Source organism: Agelaius phoeniceus (genome assembly GCF_051311805.1).
Source record: "Agelaius phoeniceus isolate bAgePho1 chromosome W unlocalized genomic scaffold, bAgePho1.hap1 SUPER_W_unloc_1, whole genome shotgun sequence".
Classification (NCBI taxonomy): Eukaryota; Metazoa; Chordata; class Aves; order Passeriformes; family Icteridae; genus Agelaius; species Agelaius phoeniceus.
Genome location: NW_027509866.1, coordinates 6,053,565 through 6,074,603, shown reverse-complemented (window position 1 = coordinate 6,074,603; position 21,039 = coordinate 6,053,565). Strand labels below are relative to the sequence as shown.

The 21,039-nt window shown below is 54.4% G+C and overlaps 2 protein-coding genes across 2 annotated transcripts in view; both read right to left on the bottom strand.

Moving 5' to 3' along the window:
• The window catches only part of LOC143692464 (uncharacterized), a 270,414-nt gene that overhangs the window by 7,234 nt on the left and 242,141 nt on the right, over positions 1 to 21,039 (bottom strand). The window lies entirely within an intron of this gene.
• The window catches only part of LOC143692401 (TOG array regulator of axonemal microtubules protein 2-like), a 58,586-nt gene continuing 55,541 nt past the window's right edge, over positions 17,995 to 21,039 (bottom strand). Inside the window, exons 15-19 of the mRNA XM_077172635.1 lie at positions 19,704 to 19,754; positions 19,311 to 19,424; positions 18,646 to 18,670; positions 18,344 to 18,520; positions 17,995 to 18,101 (exon numbers count right to left, since the gene is read on the bottom strand). Of these exons, the coding sequence (XP_077028750.1) occupies positions 17,995 to 18,101; positions 18,344 to 18,520; positions 18,646 to 18,670; positions 19,311 to 19,424; positions 19,704 to 19,754 (474 nt within the window). The remainder of the gene's footprint in view (positions 18,102 to 18,343; positions 18,521 to 18,645; positions 18,671 to 19,310; positions 19,425 to 19,703; positions 19,755 to 21,039) is intronic.

The following is a 21,039-nucleotide window of genomic DNA, read 5'->3' as shown; positions in this document are numbered from 1 at the left end:
CCAACCAGATATTCTCAACATGGACAGATGTAAAGAATGTTCTTCTTTTAAGAAAGGGACCCACAAGGATCATCAAGTTCAGCTCTCAAGTGAATGGCCCACACAAGGATTGAACCCACAGCCTCGGTGATACCAGCACCATGCTCTGACCAACTGAGCTAAGAGGTAAAGTGACACAAAATGTTACTGGCAAAATACAGACAGTAAAGGAACTTTTGCAAAGGGTTTAATACAACATCCACTTCAACAGAAAATGCTTATTGTAGTATTAACTTCATAAACTTAGCCCAATTAACCTAAAAACCGTTAACCCTTTAGATGTTAAGCCACCTAAAAACGTGCCAGGTAAGTAGGATTAGAAGGAGAAGAAATAGGGAACAGAAAGACAGAAGATGCATAGAAAGACACACACCTAGGTAGCAACTGCTGGGGTTCCAGCATCACCAACAAAGGAACCCCAGGAGAAGGCAGGATCCACACCCTGGGCTGGCCTCGTGCTCCGGCTTTTCACCCCCTGGGCCTTCATGGCCCCGCCCCTGGGGTGGGACTGCCACTTGCTTGTCCAATCAGAGACAGGGTAGGCACCAGCTGCTGGTGTGTGATTGATTGATTGATTGATTGACAGCTGGGCCAATCAGAGCTGGGTTAGCACCGCCCCTGCTGTGTGATTGGCAGCTCTGCCAGGCCAGGGCTGGGGGCAGGGCTCTGTCCCACCACAAACCAAGGCCTGACCCGGCCCTGGCCCCACACGGGCATTCCGAGCATCCCAAGGTGTCTCGGGACATGGATCTCATCCAGCCTCTGACAGTGACCACGGTGACACTACGGAACCTCATGGAGCCATGGCTCAGTTGTGACAATGGAGGTCCAAGGAAACGATGGTGAGACTGTGGAATCCAGGATCATGGAATCAAGGAGACCATTGTGCAAATCATGGGCCCTATGGAAGCAAGGATCAATGATCAAACTGTGGTTATGTTGTGATTGATTTAAAACAGAAACAAGGAGCCATTGTTTCACAGCGGGGCTGCGTGGGGCCAATGGACCCTTGTGACTCTGTTGGGGCTCCTGAAACCAAGAAGCCATTGTGGCATTGCCAGACCTCATGGAATCAAGGAGACCATTGTGACAGTGTTAGGACCCATGAAATCCATGGAACATGGAACAGGTCTTCCTGGTTTGGTCTCCTGGGGGCTTTCTGACAGGTCCCACTGAATTTGGCATGTCAAGGGCCACTTCCCATCTGACCGTGAAGCACTGGGGCTCTGTGCTTTTATTCCTATGGGAAAGAACTGTCTTTCCTGTCTAGGCACCCATGGCCAAAATTGGGATTCTGCATCTAAAATTCCCTATATCCAAGGGTTACTCCTGGAATAAATCTGCCCATACAGTCAAGTCTGGCCAGCCTTGGCCCCTGGTGACTGCCTCTCATCTGCCCCTGCACCACTGGGGCTCACTTGTTTCCTTCCTATGGAGACCATTGTGACACTGAGGGGCGTCGTGGAAGCAAAGGGCCATGGTGACGCTGCAGGCCTTTGTGGAACCTGTTACACTGTAGGAACTTGTGGAACCAAGGGGAGCATTGTGACCTTGCAGGGTACCATGCATTCAAGGGGCCACTCTGACACTGTGGAGCCTCATAGAACAAAAGACATCACTGTGGCTCTGCTGGGCCGCATGGTCCCAAGGGGCCAATGTGAAGCAGCAGGGCTTTGTGGAACCAAGAGGCCATTGCTGCATTTCAGGGCCTCGTGGAGCCAAAGGGCAGTTGTGATCCTGCAAGGCACTGTGGATCCATGGAGAGCATTGTGGCATTGCAAGGCCCCATGGAATCATGGAGACCATTGTGACACTGTGGGGCCTCATGGAAGGAAGGGGCCATTGTGACACTATGGGAACTTGTGGAACCAAGGGAATCATTGTTGCACTACTGGGCCCCAATGGAACCAAGGGGCCATTGGACACAGCGAGGCTTCCTGGAACACAAAGATCATCATGACACTGTGAGGCCTTGTGGAACCATGGAGACCATAAAGATCCTTAAGGACTTGTGTAACCAAGGGGCCATTATGACACCTGAGGGCATCATGGAATCAAGGAGCCATTGTGACACTGCAGGGCCCTGTGGAACCAAGGGAACATGAAACAGGTGTGGCTGCCTTGGCCTCCCAGGGGTCACCTGACAGGTCTGGCTGACCTTGGAATGTGGAAGGCCACTCCCATCTGCCCCTGAAACACTGGAGCTCTGGGCTTTTCTTTTTATGGAAAAGAACTGACCATTTTTTCCAGGCATCCATGGCCAAAATTAGGATTCCACCTCCAAATTTTTGTGTGCTACAGGATTGCTCCCAGCCAAAAGTTGCCAGGACAGACAGCTCTGGCTGGTCTTTGACTCCTGAGGGGCTGCACTCACCTGTTTTCCAAACACTGGAAAGGGCTCTGTGCTTTTCTTTTTATGAAAAAAAACCACCATCCCTTTTCTCCAGGTACAAATGTTTTAAATTAGGACTCTACATTCATAATTTCAAATATCCATTGGTTGCTCCCAGCAAACCTGCCAGGACAGACAGGTCAGGCTTGCCTTGGCCTCTGGTGGTTGCCATTCATCAGCTCCTGAAACATGGGGGCTCCGTGCTTTCCTTCCTATGGAGACCAATGTGACACTTGGGAGCCTTGTGAAATGCAGGGGCCATTGTGACACTGCAGTGCACCATGGATCCAAGGGACCATTGTGACACTGTGGGGCCTCGTGGAACCAAGGACATCATTGTGGCTCTGTTGGGCCACATGGTCCCAAGGGGCCGGTGCAAATCAGCAATGTGGGAGTTAGCCTGGCTGCAACTCAGTGTCAGCCAGATTTTACCCTGGAAGAACTGGGCGCGAGTTTCCAGCCCTGGGAATCATTTGTTTAACTTAGGGTGAGTTTGAGAGTTCCCCCATAAGCCTTTAGTGTTGCTATGCTAAGTTGTCCAAGTTCTCCTCCCCTATTGGTTACTTGTTTCCCCTATAGGGTTATTGTTCCAGAGTGTTCTACCCTCAAGTGTATATTTTGTTGCTTTGCCTTTATCTCAGGTCTTTGAATCCCACCCCTCATACTGTGCTCGACTTCTCCATATTTATTGTTTTCCACCCTGTTACTAAAGTTCTTTTTGGGCAACTCCATTGATCCTGCTTGTAGGAGCGTCGGGGGGTAGGACAGTTGGGACAGACGGAGACAAGAGATCTCTGAAGCCAGGTCTTGGAACTTGTGGTTTATTGCAAAGGGTGTGGGTGCAGGGGCCTTGTTTGGAGCTGCCAGCCACAGCTCGGAGCAGGCCCGAAGGAGGAGCTCGAAAGAGGCGCCCAAAATGGATGCCCGAAAGAGGAGGGGAGTTCCCGTTACAATACAAGAAATCGTCTTCTGTGCTGCATATTCTAATTTTCACTAACCAATCTAGTACATGATACAAATCCTATAGCATTTACATACAGCCTAGAAGAATCATTACATTACCATACTGTGTTACATTTTAAACCCTAAAAACTCCTCTTTGGACCCCTTCTGCCAAGCTAGTAGGGTCTGCTCTGACCCTTGGACCTGTCTGCAAGCAGAGAGTATTGTTTCATCAAAAGAAGATTACCTTCAGCCGGCCATATCATTGTTTTCCAGTTGTTCAGTAACTAAGGCTTGGTATCTCAAAGCTTGCTTTCATTTCAATCTCACTTTTAGTTTCCATATTCTCAAAATCTTTTGCCAGGCAATCATATTTATAAGGCTTTCCTGTGTCATCTTCCCCAGCATCTGCTCCTTTTCATTTTTACCACCCTTGCCCTGAAGTTGGGGAACCAGAAAGGTTTGTCACAGCCACCCTCATTGCGACCTTTGGTGCCCGAACAGGGACCCTGACATTCAGTCAGGTCAGCTGGGGTTAGCTGATGGATAGGCCAGCGCTCCCAGGGATTGTGGATTGTGCCGGGCCGGCAGATTCATCATTGCTTCAAGGGACCTGGGCCAGGATCCACAGGGACAGCAACAGTTTCACCTGCGTAGGCTTGCAGGTGGGTTTGGGGAAACGCAGGACAATTATTGCCCATTTTGCCACTGTGTTTTTACAATACGCACCCACATCCCATAACTGATTTGGGGTGTTCCAGTGGCTGCTCCACCTAAAGTGGAGAAAGAGAAAAATGGGCAGCCAGATGTCCAAAGTAGAAAGGCGTGTATATGGATGCTTTAAATTAATTCTCACTGATCATGACCAAATATCTTCAAAGTACAAATTAAAATCAATCGTGAAGTGGATCATTAAAAATTTTCCAGATGCCCCTGAGCCTGACCATCCTCCCTCCATCTTGGCTCCTCCACTTCCTGCTACCACAGCCTTCTCTTCCGCCCTGAATGAACCTCCAGACTCCACCCCCACAACTGCGGGTCACACCCCCACTGTCAATCATTCCACCTCCACCCTGGGCCATGCCTCCAGAACTCCACCCTGGAAGTCCGCCATCCTAAATCAAGACCTGGAACACCTGACAAAATGGCAGCGCCCTCTGCCTCACCCTCCAGCAACAATATAACCCCATGATCAAAGATACTAAGCCCAACTGTCATACTATTTCTAATCCAAATGTTTCTGGTCCAAGTTATTCTTCCTCCCCAGAAGACAGTTTGGACTCCCCAGAGCCACCTTGCCCCTCAGCCCCAGAAGATCCCTAGGAAAGGATCCGGAAAGAAGCAGTTAAGGAAGGAGACTGGCAAATAGCCTCGAAACTCCTCGTTGCCCCTGTATGTTATGAAAGAAGGGGGCAGAATCCCAGGTATCAACCATTGGTTTATGGGGAAATCAAGGATCTGTGTAGGGCAGCTAAAGACCATAGAAAGGACTTACCTTGTTTTAATGGCCTAATGAGGGCCATGTTTACAGCACATGCTTTAACCCCCTATAATGTAAAATATATTATGACCACGATGTTGTCACCTACAGAATACACCCTGTGAGAAAGGGGATGGAAGTGTTTACTAAATCAATTAATAGCAGACTATGCTAATAATGAGGCAAGGGCGGAATTGACAATCAACCATCTAGCTGGAGAAGGTCAACACAGCCTACCAGATGATCAAGCAGCAGGTATCCCCAGAGAAGTATTGGATGATATCAAAGAGATGGCTTTGAAAGCTTTAATCCAGGTATCAGGTGGTAGCACCCCCAATTTGGACAACCTTGGGTGGCTGCAGCTAAAGCTTTAGGACAATCAGACCATCCTGGGTGCCTGTTAAGTAAGCAAACCAATGCTGCCTCCCTCACATTGAGTGGGCTGCTCTCAGACACAGAGACCATCAGACACGCCACCTTGCAGAACAGCGATAGAGTTTTGACTCTGGGCACATGGGCATGGCTGTGTAGACTCTGAGGGCATGTGCTGCATGAACCTCTCCAGCCACAGCGAGTCAATCCACAAGAGCATTCAGGCACTGAAGGAAGGGTTCAAGAAGCTTCAAGTGGAAAACAAAGACTGGTTCAATAAACTCTTCCAGTCCAAGGGACTAAAGGGTTGGATGATGTCTAGCTAAAACAGGACTAGTCATTCACTTAGTGGTTGTTGTTGTATTGTTAATTCCACCGTGTTTGTTTAGATGCTTTTAGAAAGTCTTACAAAATTCCTTCACTTCCATATTTGTTATAAAACAGAAAGGGGAAGATACCCAACACAGGCTCCTCATGGACTCCTTGGAGGAGAGAATTGGAGGCCAGGATGGCACAAAAACCTCTCAGAGACTCAGTTTGGGAGGGAAAATCCTTAAAAGTACCTAAAAGTATTCTTAAATCCATAAAGTACCTGAAAAACCTTGAGTATCTCAAGGCATTAATGAGCCCCACTGAGTGTGAGTACAAAGATCTCAAGGGACTCATTAAAGCAGATAATTGGGGCCATAATGCACAAACCTCTCACAGAGTCTGGATCAAAAGGGAAACACCAAGTACCTTCAAATAACTGAAGTACCTTGAAGTATTAATGAGCCCCACTGAGTGTTGTTACTGACAAAGCCTCTCCAGGGACTAATTACAGCAGATAATTGGAGGCCATGATTGCACAAACCTCTCAGAGACTCCAAGGCAAAAGCCAAAGCCAAAGTCCTTTGAAAAAGCTGCAGTCCCTGCAGGGAGCATTCAGGAGCCCCCAGGGCCATTGCTGAGCAAGGCTCCCCAGGGACTCCTTGCAGCAGATCCTTGAGGCCACTGGGATGTGGGCTAGGGGGGGATGCTGAGGGCAGCACAAGGGGCTGACAGTGCCCAGCCTGGCTGGGGCTGTGCCAGGAGGCCCCAGGGCCTCAGGACAAGGTGTCTCCTCCCAGCCCTTGCTGGCACAGACCCTGCTGTGGCCCAGGGCACCAAGACTTGGCTTCTCTTTGTCCCCACCTGTCATCACTGCCTGCAGTTCTCTGCTCTGCCTGGGGCCTGGGGACACTTGCTCAGTCGTGTCCCTCACTGGGACCCATTAAAAGTCCAAGAAATTTTGAGATGGATTCTGCCTTGGAGTTCTGCAGAGGTTTCTTCAGCTGCCTCTCAGGGACTGATGTTCAGGGCCTGAGCATAAAGCCCCAGAGGCTGATTAAAGTCCTTGTGCTGTGTCTGTGCTGCTGAGCTGGGCTGGGCTCCTGGCACAGAGGCAGCTCCTGCTCACCAAGAAGAGCTTCAAAAGCACATTTCTCTTGATGAGCAGCTCTTGTGCCAGCCCAGCAGGACTGGGGCACTGCCTGCAGCCACCCCGGGCACAGCACAGAGGCACAGAGAGCTTCAATCAGTCAGGGCTGGGAAGGGGCTGAGAAGTGCCTGGGGCACAATCACTGCCAGCCCTTGGCACAGGAACCTCTGGCTGCAGGACAATGCAGCTGCAGCTCCTGGAGCCATCTCCTGCAGCTGGAACATGCCAATGCCTGCAGAGCCTGTGAGTACATTCTCTGCTTGTCTCTTGTGCAGAGCAGCCAGGGGTGCCCAGGGCTGTCCTGCAGAGCAGGGTCCTGCAGCCCAGGGCGCTGTGCTGGGGCAGGGACTCTGCTGCCTGCCAGGGACAGCTCTCAGCCAGCCCTGGCAGCTGCTGCCAGCACTGGGGGACAAGATCTGGGCGGCAGGAGACAGCTGGTGAGGCTTGGAAGTGTTCTCCTTGTGTGGGGAGGATGCTGCATTGTTCAGGACTGCTCCCAGCATGGCATTTAACTGCAGAACGTTTCCAAGTAGATCATTCAGGGAGCACAGCAAGGGAGGGGCTGCATAAGGGGGATAATCCTGCTTTTTTAATCTACTGCTCTGGGTTGCCTGGATAAGAAACTGCCCATAGATATTCATCTCTCAGTGAAGGCTGGGAAAAATAAATTTAAAAATTCTCTTAGATCTGAATAAACTTTGCAGTTACAGAGATCAACAGAGGGCCCCTGAGCAAAAGCATCAGTGTCGCTTTTTCAGCCTCCTCAGGGTTGCTCTGACGTTGCCATCAGAGCCTGCAGAGCCAGAGCTGCCCCTGGGCAGTGCCTGAGCTGGGAGGGCTCTGCAGGGGAGAGCTGAGCCCCCAGGGCTGGGCTGGGCTCTGGCAGCACTGGCAGGGCCCAGCCCTGGGCACAGGGAAGCAGCTGCTGGCAGGGACAGCTCCAGGCAGCAGAGCCCTGGGCAGGCAGTGGGGGGAAAGTGCCCCCGGCCTCTGCTGGGATATTTCAAGTCCTCTCCAAACCCAACTATTCCATGATTACTTTTCTTACAGAGCCCCATGCCAAGGTGCAGCAAATGTCCAACAGCAGCTCCATCAGGCACTTCCTCCTGCTGGCATTGGCAGACACGCGGCAGCTGCAGCTCCTGCACTTCTGCCTCTTGCTGGGCATCTCCCTGGCTGCCCTCCTGGGCAACGGCCTCATCATCAGCGCCGTAGCCTGCGGCCACCACCTGCACACGCCCATGTTCTTCTTCCTGCTCAACCTGGCCCTCGCTGACCTGGGCTCCATCTGCACCACTGTCCCCAAAGCCATGCACAATTCCCTCTGGGACACCAGCAACATCTCCTACACTGGATGTGCTGCTCAAGTATTTTTCTTGGTGTTCTTCCTCTCAGCAGAGCTTGCCCTCTTGACCGTGATGTGCTACGACCGCTACGTGTCCATCTGCAAACCCCTGCACTACGGGACCCTCCTGGGCAGCAGAGCTTGTGCCCACATGGCAGCAGCTGCCTGGGCCAGTGCCTTTCTCTATTCACTGCTGCACACAGCCAATACATTTTCCCTGCCCCTGTGCCATGGCAATGCCCTGGGCCAGTTCTTCTGTGAAATTCCTCAGATCCTCAAACTCTCCTGCTCCAAATCCCACCTCAGGGAACTTGGGCTTATTGCTTTTAGTGTCTGTTTGGTATTTGGCTGTTTTGTGTTCATTGTTTTCTCCTATGTGCAGATCTTCAGGGCTGTGCTGAGGATCCCCTCTGAGCAGGGACGGCACAAAGCCTTTTCCACCTGCCTCCCTCACCTGGCTGTGGTCTCTCTGTTTGTCACCACTGTTATTTTTGCCCACCTGAAGCCCCCCTCCATCTCTTCCCCATCCCTGGATCTGTCAGTCTCTGTTCTGTACTCGGTGGTGACTCCAGCCCTCAACCCTCTCATCTACAGCCTGAGGAACCAGGAGCTCAAGGATGCCCTGAGAAAAATTATGACTTTATCTTTTCAGAAAAAATAAACTCTCTTTTTTCTGCTCTATAACCTTAAGAATGTAACTCTTTACAATCTCAGCCTTTTTTTCCTAGTTCTGCAGTTTTTCATTGGGAACTTTTCTTATTATTTTACTAGTGTTATAATGTTTTTTATAAAATACTGTAGTACTCTGCTGAGCATGTCTACATGGACATCTACTTTTCTTGTGTAGCACAAAGACTTTCAGGAGTCTTGTTCCCTGTTCATTTCAATAAAATCCAGTGTCTGCCCTGCCTTGTGTGTCCAAGGCATTTCCTCAGCCCTTCTCTGGCTCTGCAGGGGCAGTGCCTGTGAGCAGAGGCTGAGGGAAGGGGCTCCCAGCACAGCAGCACGGCCAGGGACAATGGCCCTGCCTCTTTGCACATCTGCTCCCCCCAGCTCCACACTCCCCTCCCCAGCCCTGCTGTGGGTGCAAGGCCAGAGTGCTCTGGCAGCTTGGTCCCTGTCCTGCTGCGTGTCCCTGCTGTGACCCCAGGCAGGGACAGGCCATGGGCACTGCTGGGACACAGCTGGGCTCCAGCACAGCAGCTCCATCAGCAAAGAGCATCTCCTGAGGGCAGGGCAGGGAGGCTTTGCTCCCCTCCAGAGTCACTCTCAGGAGGCTCCTTGTGTTCCTTGCTCTCCCAGGGCTCAGTGGGATGAGATCAGGGTCTCACTGGGGCCTTCAGGGGACTCAGGTCTGGGTCAGATTTTGCTTGTTGCTGGCCAGTGCCCATCAGATGCTGAATGGTCTGTGCTGAACCTTCCTGGGGCTCTGCAGCTTGTGCCAGGGATGATGGCAGGGGAATGTTTGTCTGGAGGGCCTTGGGAACTGTAGGAGAGCACAGGGGACCTGCAGGGACAGAGTGTGCCAGGGACCAGCAGGGAGTGGAGATCACTGGGCACAGGCCTGGCCAGGGTGGGGTCACCCTGAGATCAAGGCCTGAATGTCTGCTGTGAGCCAGGAGAGCTCTGCAGCCCAGGGGCACAGCAGGCACAGGGAAAGGAGTCTGGGCACTGACTCCTCTGCCCCTCAGGGATCTCCCCCAGGAGGATCCAGGGCAGCCCCGAGCCCCTCTGGCAGCCCTGGAACAAGGCAGGCACCTCTGAGCCCCTCCATGGCCCTGCAGAGCCCGTGTGGGAGGGGGTCAGGGCAGGAGCACCCTCAGCTGCCTCTGTGTCCCAGGCTGAGCAGCAGAGCCCAGCAGAGGCAGCCCAGGGCCCCGGGCAGCACAGCCCCCGTGCTCTGCAGAGCAGCAGCCCCAGCTCGGGGCTCTGGGCAGCAGGGCAGGGCTGCAGCAATGGCTGCTCGGGCCAGCACAGACGTGTTCCCCTGGGAAAGGCTCTGGGGGCAGCTGGCATGGGCCAGGAGCAGGGCAGGAGCCCGTGGGGGTGCAGAGGAGCCCTGGCAAGAGGCTGCCCTGTCCCTGAGCCAGCAGGAGCTGCCCGAGGAGCCCCGGGGCCAACTCTGCTGCTGGGCTGGGCAGCGGGGCTGGCCCTGGGGCTGCAGGAGCTGCCCGAGCTGAGCATCTGCTGAGCATCCCAGACACAGAGTGGCTGTCCCTGACCTCCAGGGCCTCCAGTTCCTGCTGCAGGCCCTGACCTGACTCTGCTGCTCTGCTGGGCTGGGGCAGGGGCACAGAGGGGAAAACAATGGAGCCTTGTCCCCATGAGTCCCCACAGAGTCAGAATGGTCTCCATGGTTCCATGAGGCCCCAGAGTGTCACCATGGCCCTTTGGTTCCATGGACCCCCATAGGGTCACCACGGTCCCCTGGTTACAAGAGGCCCTTCAGTGTCACAAGGGCCCCCTTGGTTCTGTGGAGCCCACAGAGTCAGTTTTGCCAGTGGGCAGGGTCAGCATCAAACACACAGACACAAACTGAAGGAATTGTGTAATTTATATAATGTATGTCTGCAAAAAATTACAATAGGAGAGGCTCAGCAAAGCACATAATCATTAGAAAATAATTACAAAAGCAGAAGCTCAGCAATGCACCCAACCATCCCCACCAAAGATTGCCTGCAGTGATTGAGAAAGATCCAGCCCCAGTTACCCTCAGCCTTTACCATCCCCCAGACCCACACAGCAGCTGGGGAAGCTGTCACAGCCAAGGGCTGCAGAGCCACTCCTGGGCACTGGCAATTCCTGCAGGTGCCTCCAGCCACAGGTGAGGCTCCAACCCCGCTGGGAGAGGGCCCAGCTCTGACAGTGCTGAATGGACAAACTGACAGCACTGCTAGTGTGGCAACATCCGGTTTCATTCTCCTCTTGGCTCCCTCCCAAAGCCTGGCCAGGGCTCCAGGAGGAACCAAGGGAGGTGACTTTGACCATTCAGCCCCAAACAAGGCCAGATGGGGCCTTGTCTGGCTTCCAAATACAGAAAAGTAAATCCATATTTCACCAATGAACATGTACAGAGCTTATATTGCTAATAATGATTCATTAATGAGTGGATACAAAAATTTCATTTGGTTGGAAGGTTCATCTGGAGCTCAGCTTTGCCTCAGGGCCTGTTGTTCAGGCCTCAGTCAGGGCCTGGTGAGGCCTCAGTGCTTCACTCAATGCTTAGACCTACAGATGAACTGCAACCTTCATAACAACTCTTTCAATAACACAGCTTAGATTTAGGTATTAGGCATAAAGGCATCTCCTCTTGTTCTTCAATTAAGTGCTGTTCAAGTTCATAATCGAGAGCTTTAATTCACATTCCTTTTAAAATAGCCCTAATTAGTTGCTATTCTCTGTTATTTTATCAAATGTTCCTTTTTTCTTGAGACTGTGTCTCATTTTAGACAAGTCTCAATACTCCATTTCCAGCACAAAGTGTCACAGCAACTCTAACATGGAATCATAACACACCAAGTGTTCACACTGTAGTGATGACAGACACTGCCATGAATGCATTTCACAGCAGCTCCAATTTGGCAGCCATGAAGCCAATGCCACCAAGAAGAATTTTCTTCTTGCTGCCACTCTTGTACTGCTTTTTCTGTCAAGGTGATTCCTCACTGTTGGACCTCTAACCCAGCACTGATCGACATTCCTGCAACATTCCTGTCCTGGAATAGCCCAGGTTCCTCCCTGGCCAGCAAGCAGATAATCCAAGCCCATGTGGGTCTGTGGAGTCCCCATTCCATCCCATTGGAGCTCCTGGCATGTGCTATTGGATATTATAACAGGATCATTTGCTATTTCTTCTAATAATCAATTTATCTCATTACTGTAAGCTCCACAGGACGAGGCAGTGCCCATGGGGCACAGGGTGAACCAGAATCTTTGGCTTTCTGAAACCCAATGCACTCCTTGAGGGGAAAATGCTCTCTGGGCCTCAACTCTTCCTTGTGGTTGTTGCTGAAGGACCCGAAATGGTGGCCCTGCAGCCAAGAGTGGTGTGACACTGACACTGACCAGCTCCAGCACCCCAAGTTCTACTGACATTGGCAGTGATGGTGAAGCACAGAAATCCTCTCACACTGTGGCCTCTGGAACTAGAACAGGGTTTGGTTTCTCCTGAAGGGAAATCCTAGTGAATCCTGTCCAACTGATCATTGCATTACTGTGTTCCACAGCACAGTTTTCTGTACCTGTCCCTGCACTGACAGTGACGAGGCAGAGCCCATGGACAGAGTTCTGGCCACCCCACAGGGTGGGCCCTCCAAGGGAACCCCATTCCTCCCAACTCCAGCTGAGAACACACCCAGCAATTAGTGACATGCAGTACTTTGCCTACCCTGATCTTTACATTTTCATAACTCATCATTACATTTTGGTGACTAACCCCTGGGTGAAACCCTAGAGGTGTTTGTGGCAGACAAAGATTCTGGCTGACTATGAAGGTACAACTTACAGACACCAGTAGTACTTTAGTGACACCGTTCTTCATTCATTTTTCTCAACCTCATTTGGGATAAGAACAACAATCCTGTTGTCCATGGAGCTGGCACCATGTTAATTCCAGAATAATGCCCCCAGGCCCTTTGCTGTTCAGCTTTACCATGCTGTCTGTGGCTAACAAGGCCTGGGGGGCCCTTTCCCCTCTGGCTGGAAGGGGCCGGGTCCCAGTCCCTGAGGGGCACCCGGGCTCCTGGATGCAATTCCTGTGCAAGTCCCTCAGTGTCACAGCAGCCTTCCCATGGAGCCCCGTGGATCAGAGCATTTCCCAAAGGGGCCCTTGGGGCAAACAGGGAGATTTGGTCTGGCAGCATGTGTAAAACAATATCCTGTCAGATCTCCTTGTTCTCACACAGAACACTTGGCTGCAGGGACACATTCCCATTGTTCCTGCCCAGGTTTCAGGACTCAGAGTTGTCTTTCCCAGGAGCTGCTCCTTCAGCTGCCTCGGGAGGGCCATTTGGCCTCCAGACCCACACTTGGGCTCCATTATTAGGGCTGCTGGATCCAAACCCTTTATCTCCACAAACGGTGGTGATTGCAGGTGGATCTCCTTTTTTCACAATCCTTCTCAAAATTGCAATATTGATAATTGTGCTACCCTGTCATGGGGTTGACTAATCCAATCCTGGTCACTATTGTTTAACACAATTCCTTTAATTTCTCCTTGATATTCTGCATCAATTCCTCCTGCCATGACATGACCACTTTGCAAGGCCAAGCTCGGGTGAGCAGTTACCAAACCAAAGTGTCCTGGAGGAATCTGAATTCCTGTTTCAGTATTGATAGCTCTCATTTGCTTTGAATTTATCCAAACTAATTCCAGTGCATGAAGGCCCAGCCCTGCAGCCTCTGGGCTGGCCCTGCCAGGGGCCATCACAGCCAGAACAATTTCCCAGGCAGCCCAAGTCTCACTGCCCATGGTTGGATTTGCAAACTGGGGGCAGCCGTGCACAGCCAGGGGGTTTCCATTTCCCCATGGGCCATTGTTAAGGGCATGGAGCACATCTGGGAGATGGGTTCTCCATGGGCAAAGGTTCCCATCTCCTCATTTTTTCAATTGCTTTTTAAACAACCCCTTCACGAGTTCAACCAATCCTGCAGCTTGTGAATAGTTTGGTACATGAAAAACCCTGCAGGCTTAATCACTGAATTTTTCACAGGAACAGACAAAGCACTCTGCATCACAGTATCAGCAAACCCTGTAAAAACAGCCAATTTTATCCCTTCCTCCTTTTTTCACTGTATACAATCTCACAAAGTTGACCACTGACATTAGGGCCCTGGCCAGTCCTGTTCTGTAGGGTATTTAGTGTTACATCCCTGAGCAGCCAAAGCTACCAAATTAGTGTTATACTATTATATAATAGTAATCAGCACTACTTCACATTATTATAATTTTATATGTAGATATACATATTGATACAGACAGACAGACCTAGACATACATATAAAAATATATAAAAATATATATATGAAGATCTTATTATATTATAAATACATATATTGTTATTTATTATATTGATATTTCACTTGCACAAATGCAGCTGAGCTCAAGATTAAAACCTTCTTCTCTTGCTCCATGTGGGAGCATTCCAACAATAATTGTTCCTTCTGAAGCTGCTGTTTCCAATGGACTCTTAAGAAATTCATCTTTGTCTGCCCAAACCCACAAGTTCTTTTCCATATGTAATTTTTGGATGCATTTGAAGCCATCCAGGGGTTCAGCCTCTTTTACCCGACTGCCCCACTGCTCCACGGGGCTCCGACCTCAGCCCACTCCAGAGCCAGGGAACTCCAGGGAAGGGCTTCCCATCTGGGAATTTCTGATGGCACTGATTCCTCACATTTACATTGAACAAGTGACATTTTGTTGGGATCTGGCCAGACTGTGCCAGTTTTGTTTTACCAGTGGGCAGGGTCAGCACCAAAGACACAGACTCCAACTGAAGGAATCAGTGTCATTTCCTGCAGCTCAAAGCAGCAAAGAATCACAACAGGAGCAGCTCAGCAATGCACCCAACCATCCCCACCAAAGATTGCCTGCAGTGATTGAGAAAGATCCAGCCCCAGTTACCCTCAGCCTTTACCATCCCCCAGACCCACACAGCAGCTGGGGAAGCTGTCACAGCCAAGGGCTGCAGAGCCACTCCTGGGCACTGGCAATTCCTGCAGGTGCCTCCAGCCACAGGTGAGGCTCCAACCCCGCTGGGAGAGGGCCCAGCTCTGACAGTGCTGAATGGACAAACTGACAGCACTGCTAGTGTGGCAACATCTGCTTTCATCCTCCTCTTGGCTCCCTCCCAAAGCCTGGCCAGGGCCCCAGGAGGAACCAAGGGAGGTGACTTTGACCATTCAGCCCCAAACAAAGCCAGATGTCAGATTTCATGGCCTGGTCTGGCTTCTAAATACACAAAGGTCCGTACATGTTTCACTAAGGAGTGGCTACATCTATCACAGTGCTAATGACCATGCACATTTCATCAGGGAGCAGATACAAAGATAACCTTTGGTTGGAAGGTTCATCCAGAGGCCACCTTGGGCTCAGGGCCTGCTGTTCAGGCCTCACTCAGGGCTGCTGTCCAGGCCTTGGCACTTCAGGGACGTGGTTTAGTGCTGGGCTTGGCACTGCTGGCTGAGCGGCTGCACTGGGTGAGCCCAGAGGGCTTTTCCAACAGAAAGGATTCTGTGATTCCATGATTCTATCCACTGCATTCAGCTGGGTCCATGTTAGCAGCATTCATTTGCTCAGAAAGTCTCCTCTTGCCCAGCTCCTGTGGCCTGAGGCTTCAGCTCCTTCAGCTCCTGGTGCTGAGCTGCTCATGCTGAACGAGACGACTCGGAGAGAAGAGCACAGTCCATGCAATTCCTTCTGGGACACGGAGAGGGGAGGCTGTGCAAACAGGAGCATTGTTTGCTGTGGCCTCCTCTCTGCCCTTCACGCCTTTCAGCGCTTGGAACCAGCCCAGAGCTTTCTCCAAGAGTGCAATGGAGCAGCTGTTCCTGCTCCTGGCTCTGGCTCTCTCCAGTCTCTGCCCTTGCCTGCTTCTGTCCCTCGTGCTGTGCCCTCTGTTCCCCCAGGGCTGGCTGGCTGCTGCCCAGGACTGTGGCACTGGCACAGATCCAGTGCTCCAGAGCCTCCTTTCTGTGCCCTTGGAGCTGCCTGGCCACAGCAGCCTTTTCCATCTGCAAGCTCCCCATGGACAGGGAGTGCCCAGCTCCGTTCCTTGCACAGCCTCCAGGAGCCCAGGGCTGCCATCTCAAGTCCCTGCTGGCACTGGGGGCTCCCAGGTGCCTCAGGCTGCTGTGACACCGCTGCACACGGGAGGGAAGAGGGGCAGGGGCTGTGCTGAAAGTCAGCTCCATCTGCTGCTGCTGCTGCTGCTGCTGCTGCTGCTGCTGCTGCTGCTGCTGTGGGGTCATTTGTGCAGCCCTGGCCCAGAGTCAGGGATCAGATCCTGCCAGTCTCTTCCAGCCCTGGCTGCTCAGAGGTTGGGCCTTGGAGCCTCAGGTGGGCAAAGGCAGCTGCTGCTGGTCCCTCTGTGTGCCCGTGTTCAGCAGTGCTGCTCCATCAGTCTGTGCCCAGCAACGGGGAAAAGCCTCAGCCCTGCAGGGCCAGGAGCTGCCGGGCTCTGCCTGAGCAGCTCAGCCAGCAGGAAGGGAGCTGCTCCACATGGGAACCAGCAGCAGAGGACATTCTTTCGATAGGACATGTTTTCTATTTAAAAGAAAAAAAAAGAAAAATAGAAAAAAAAAGGTAAATTGTAAAAGATAAGAATAAAATCCAAGTGTTAGTGAAAAAAACATAACATAATGTTAGTGAAAAAAACAAAACATAAATGCAAAGTTACATTCTTTGCATTAAGAGCTAAATGATCTTTTTAAAAAGAGAACTCAGTTATTTACATTGTAAATGTGCTGATGCCATGGATGCATCTTGCTGACTTCAGCACCCTTTTTTGAAAAGTTTTTGAGGTTGTTTCCAACATTGTTAATTTGTGGGTGAAGCAATGGGAAATTGCTTTGTGCCCTGCCACCTCCAAGCAGGACTGGGAATGGAAACTCTGTCAAAGCCCAAATCCTTTAGAAGATGCCCTTCCTTCTCACCCTCAGTTAATGAGCTGCACATTCCTGTTGAAACTGTCAGGGGTTTCTTAAAGACACAAAGTCCCACTTGCAGCTTTTTGCTCTGGTTTGGCAGTGCAGAAGGGCAATTCTCCATCCACCAGATCCAGACTGCACTGCCTCAGGAGCACGGCCCACTCGCCAGCTTTGGCCCACTCGTGGCACTGCTAGAGGAGGAAGAAAGTGCAACTGCACAATTCCAGCCAATCAAGAAGGAAGAATGGGACAGACAAAACAGCCTGTGCAGATCCAGGCATTCAGCTGGGACTGTGGAGAGTTTGGGTCCTTGCCAATTGGATGTGTGTCCCCAGCTGCAATCTCTGGGCCTGCAGCAGAGTCTCACTCACCTGCCAAAGCAGAAAGCTCAGGTGCTGTGCTCGCAACGGGCTCGTCTGATGCAGAGCTGTCAGAGCAATGTGAGGGCAGAGCCAGCCCAGCTGGGCCCAGGGCTGAGCCCAGCAGAGCCCTGGAAGAGCCCAGAGCAGCCTCAGCACCCGCAGAGCCCGGCTGCAAGGAGAGAAAGCAGAAACCGCCCGTCAGCTGAGGGCTCCTGTGCCCTTGTGCCAAGGCCTGCGGTGCCCAGGCCGTGGTGGCTGTGCCCAGAGCTGTGCCCAGAGCTGCCCATCCCTGCTGCCTTTGGCAGCAGAGCAGGAGGGCAGGACATGTGCCCAGCCTGCAGCCAGCCACGGCACATCCAGCCCTCAGCAGCTGCCCAGAGCCAAAAAGCAGCTGGGCAGCCACTGAAGAATTCATTGCATCTGCCCCAGCAAAGGGGGAACCTTTGGTGCCCGGCCAGGCCGTGCCAGGCCCAGATCTGGGAGCATCCCCCTGCCTGTGGACTCACCTGCAAATTGGGCCTGGAGCCTGGCTTTGAAGAAGGTGCCAGAATCCAAGTCCATCATCTTCAGCTGGCCAGGCCGAGGAAGAGATTGTCACCCTTGAGCTTGTCCTTGGTGTCTCCAGCAGCAGCCCCACCTGGTACAGCTTCTCCAGGGGCTCCTTCTCCTTCCTGGGGCCAGACCAGGCTGTCAGGGCTCTGCCCAGGGCCCCAGCCATCCATGAACCAGACAAACCAAACCAGGGGGGATGGTGGCCACCAGTGCTTGCCACACCAGGTCTCCAGCTCAGCTCCAGCCCAAGAGCTGCGTGTTCCCTTCTGCTGACCCCTGCTCAGAGCTACAGGCAGCACAAAACCAGCCTGGTTTGCTTTGCCACTGAGTGCCAAGAGATGTGTGGAGCTGGTACCTGCCAGGCCCCTGGATCCAACTGTGCACGTGGATCTCTCCCATCTTCTAGGGCAGAGGAACACCCTGCACCCAAGGATGGCAGAAAAGCTCTTCTAAGGATGGCCTGTCCGAGGGTTGCATGGACAAACACCTCTTAATGATATCCTGGCACTCTGGGGAGAGAAACCAGAAATCACCAGTCAGCTGGAGAAGTTGCCCCCCTGTTCCTGTGCCCAGGCCATGTTGGGTGTGCCCAGAGCTGGGCCTAAACCTCCCCATGGATGCTCTATTTGGACGAGAGCAGGAGAGCAGGACCTGTGCCACCTCCTCAGCAGCTGCCAGAGTGGGATGCCCACGAGCCCGCTGCTGTCTCCCAGCACTGGGATTCCCCCCGTGCCCAGAGATGAGGATCCACCTTGAGAGAGCCATCGTGGGAACAAGATCCGCCCCCGGATGATCTCCTGGCCCCTCCTGAACGGGTGCTTGCCCATGACCAGGTGGCACAGCAGGAGGCCCAGGGACCAGATCGTCGCTGCCTCGCTGTGGTAGCGCTGGTGCTGGATCCACTCTGGTGGGCTGTAGGACAGGGTTCCTGTGGAACACAGACACAGTTCAGCGGGGGGATGCTGCTGCTCCCAGAGCCCGGCCCCAGCATCCCTGGCCATGTGGGGGCTGCCCCAGAGGCACACGGGGTGAGCGCTGCCCTCTCGCCAGCACCTGGGACTTGTGTACAAACTCGGGGCTGGAAAAGAAGCCACAGGTGCTGGAAGAAGGCAGCAGAAACCCTGGGAAGGCCCAACCATGACACACAAAGGAAAAACCCACCCACTGGTGGAGAAAACCCACTCTCCTCCCCATCTGCATGGCCCCCAAAAATGTTAATAAGCCAAGGCAAACAAGGGGAGCGGAGCAGTCCAAGCCCTTCCTCGCCTGCACACCAAACCATCCAGGGCACGGGGTCAGACCCCCTCTCTGCTACCCCCATGGGGGTTTGTGTCGGGCTGGCTGCCCCAGCTCCAGCCCCAGCCCAGGCCACAGTGGGTGCTGAAGGCTGTTGGCAGGGCAGGCAGCTGGCCCCCTCACACCCCACCCAAATCAACTCGGCTCCAGCATCAATCCCATCCCGGCTGCAATAGGGGGAAGCCCCGGTGCTGCACCCAGGCTGGGCCATGAGATGCCCAGGAGCATCCCCCGGAGGGCTCACCTGCAAACTGGGTGTAGGCTGTGTCTTGGAGGAAGGCGCCACAGCCAAAGTCGATGAGTTTCAGCTGCCCGCTGGCCAGGTCGAGCAGGATGTTCTCGGGCTTGATGTCCCTGTGCAGGACCCCGCAGGCGGTGCAGTGCCGCACGGCCTCCAGCACCTGGCGGAACAGCGCCCGCGCCTCCTCCTCGGGCAGGAACCGCCGCTCCGCCAGGAAAGCCGAGAGCTCCTGGCACCGCTCCGGACGCTCCAGCACCAGCAGGAAGCTGTCGGGGAGCTCGAGCCACTCCAGGAGCTGAATGACAGCGGCACAGCCACGGGACACCTTGGCCAGCAGCACGATCTCCAGCGGCGCGCTGCTGCCGTCGGGCTGCGGGAGGAGCGCGGTGCCGTCAGTGGGGCTGAGGCCGTGCCGGGGCTCTGGGAGCCCTCAGCCAGCCCGGGATGCTCTGCACGCCCCGCTCAGCCCACGCCCGCTCTCCCCGCAGGGCTCCCGGCGGCTCCCACCCTGCCGGGCCCCGGCTCCTCGCCGCCCGGCCCGGCCCGGCTGCTGCCGCTGGCCCCGCTCACTCACCAGCTCGCCCCAGTGCCGGATGCGATCCCGCGGCACGCGTTTGATGGCCACCTGCGAGCGAGGGAGAGCAGCGGGCTGAGCTCGCCGCCCGTCCTGCCCAGCCCCGACCTTCTCCTCCTTGTCCGCCTTCTCCTCCTCCCCCTCCTCCTTCTCCTCCTCCTCCTCCCCCTCCGCCCGCCGCCGGCCCCGCCGCTCACCGGGGCGCCGTCCGAGAGCCGCGTCCCCGAGCAGACGCTGCCGAAGCCGCCGCGCCCCAGCAGCGAACCCACTCGGTACCGCTCCTGCAGGGCCTCGTGCGCCTTCCCTGCGGGCGAGACGCGGCTGTCAGCGCTCGGCCCGGGGCCAGCAACGGCCCCCGAGCGCCCCCCGAGCGGCCCGGGCCGGGCATCCCCACCCGCCCCGGGCCCCGGCGGCTCGGGGCCGGCGGCCGCGCTGCCGAGCGGCGGAGCTCGGGCCGGGGAAGCCCCAGCGGAGGCGGCGGGAGCGGCCGCGCCGCCTGTGTCCTCCGCGGGCCCCGGGAGGAGCCGGGGACGGGGACGGGGACGGGGCCGGGACTGGACCCCACATCGGGTCCTGGACCGGGCTCGGGCCAGGCGGAGCCGAAGGGCGGCGATGCCGCTCCCGCACCAGGCACTGACGCCCGCCCAGCAGCGCCACCGCCAGTACGGCCAGAGCCGGGCGGAGGCGAGAGCGCGGCGGGACGGCCGGGGCCGGGCACGGGGCAGCCCCGCCCGGGGCCGGGGGCGGGCCGGGGGCATGGCCCGGCCCGGCAGGGGAGAGGGAGGCGGGGAGAGGAGAGGGACGCCGGGCAAGGGACCCCGAGAGAAGGGTGCCCGACAGCGGGAAAGGGAGAGAAAGAGAAAGAAAAAGAGAGAGTGTTGAAGCGTCTCTGCTTTTGCTGCCGCTGCTGCTGCCGCCGCTGCCGCCGCTGCAACTGAAGCACCGGGGCCGTTCGTCCCCGTGTCCGTTCCCCGCTCGCCCCACGAGCCCCACGTTCGAGCCCCGCGCGCCCCGGGCACAGCCCCTGAGTCTGTCCAAACACGGGAACTTTGCAGCGGTGAGCCCAGATGCAGAGCCCTCACTCCTGCACACTGGCACAGCAATCCCCTCGCTTGCTGCTCTGCATTGGCCTGGCTGAGGGGCAAACACTGTCGGGCCACCTTCCCTTGCTGTAGGATTCCTACCTGAGCCCAGCACTGCACTTACATCTCCAGTCTTGCCTTCCAGTAAAACCAGGGGAAGGAAAACTCTGTGTGGCTCATGGTATTTTCGAGTGTCTAAAAATCACTAAGTCACTGATCTTAGAGGTGCAGTGCATCTGGAATTCCTGGGATGG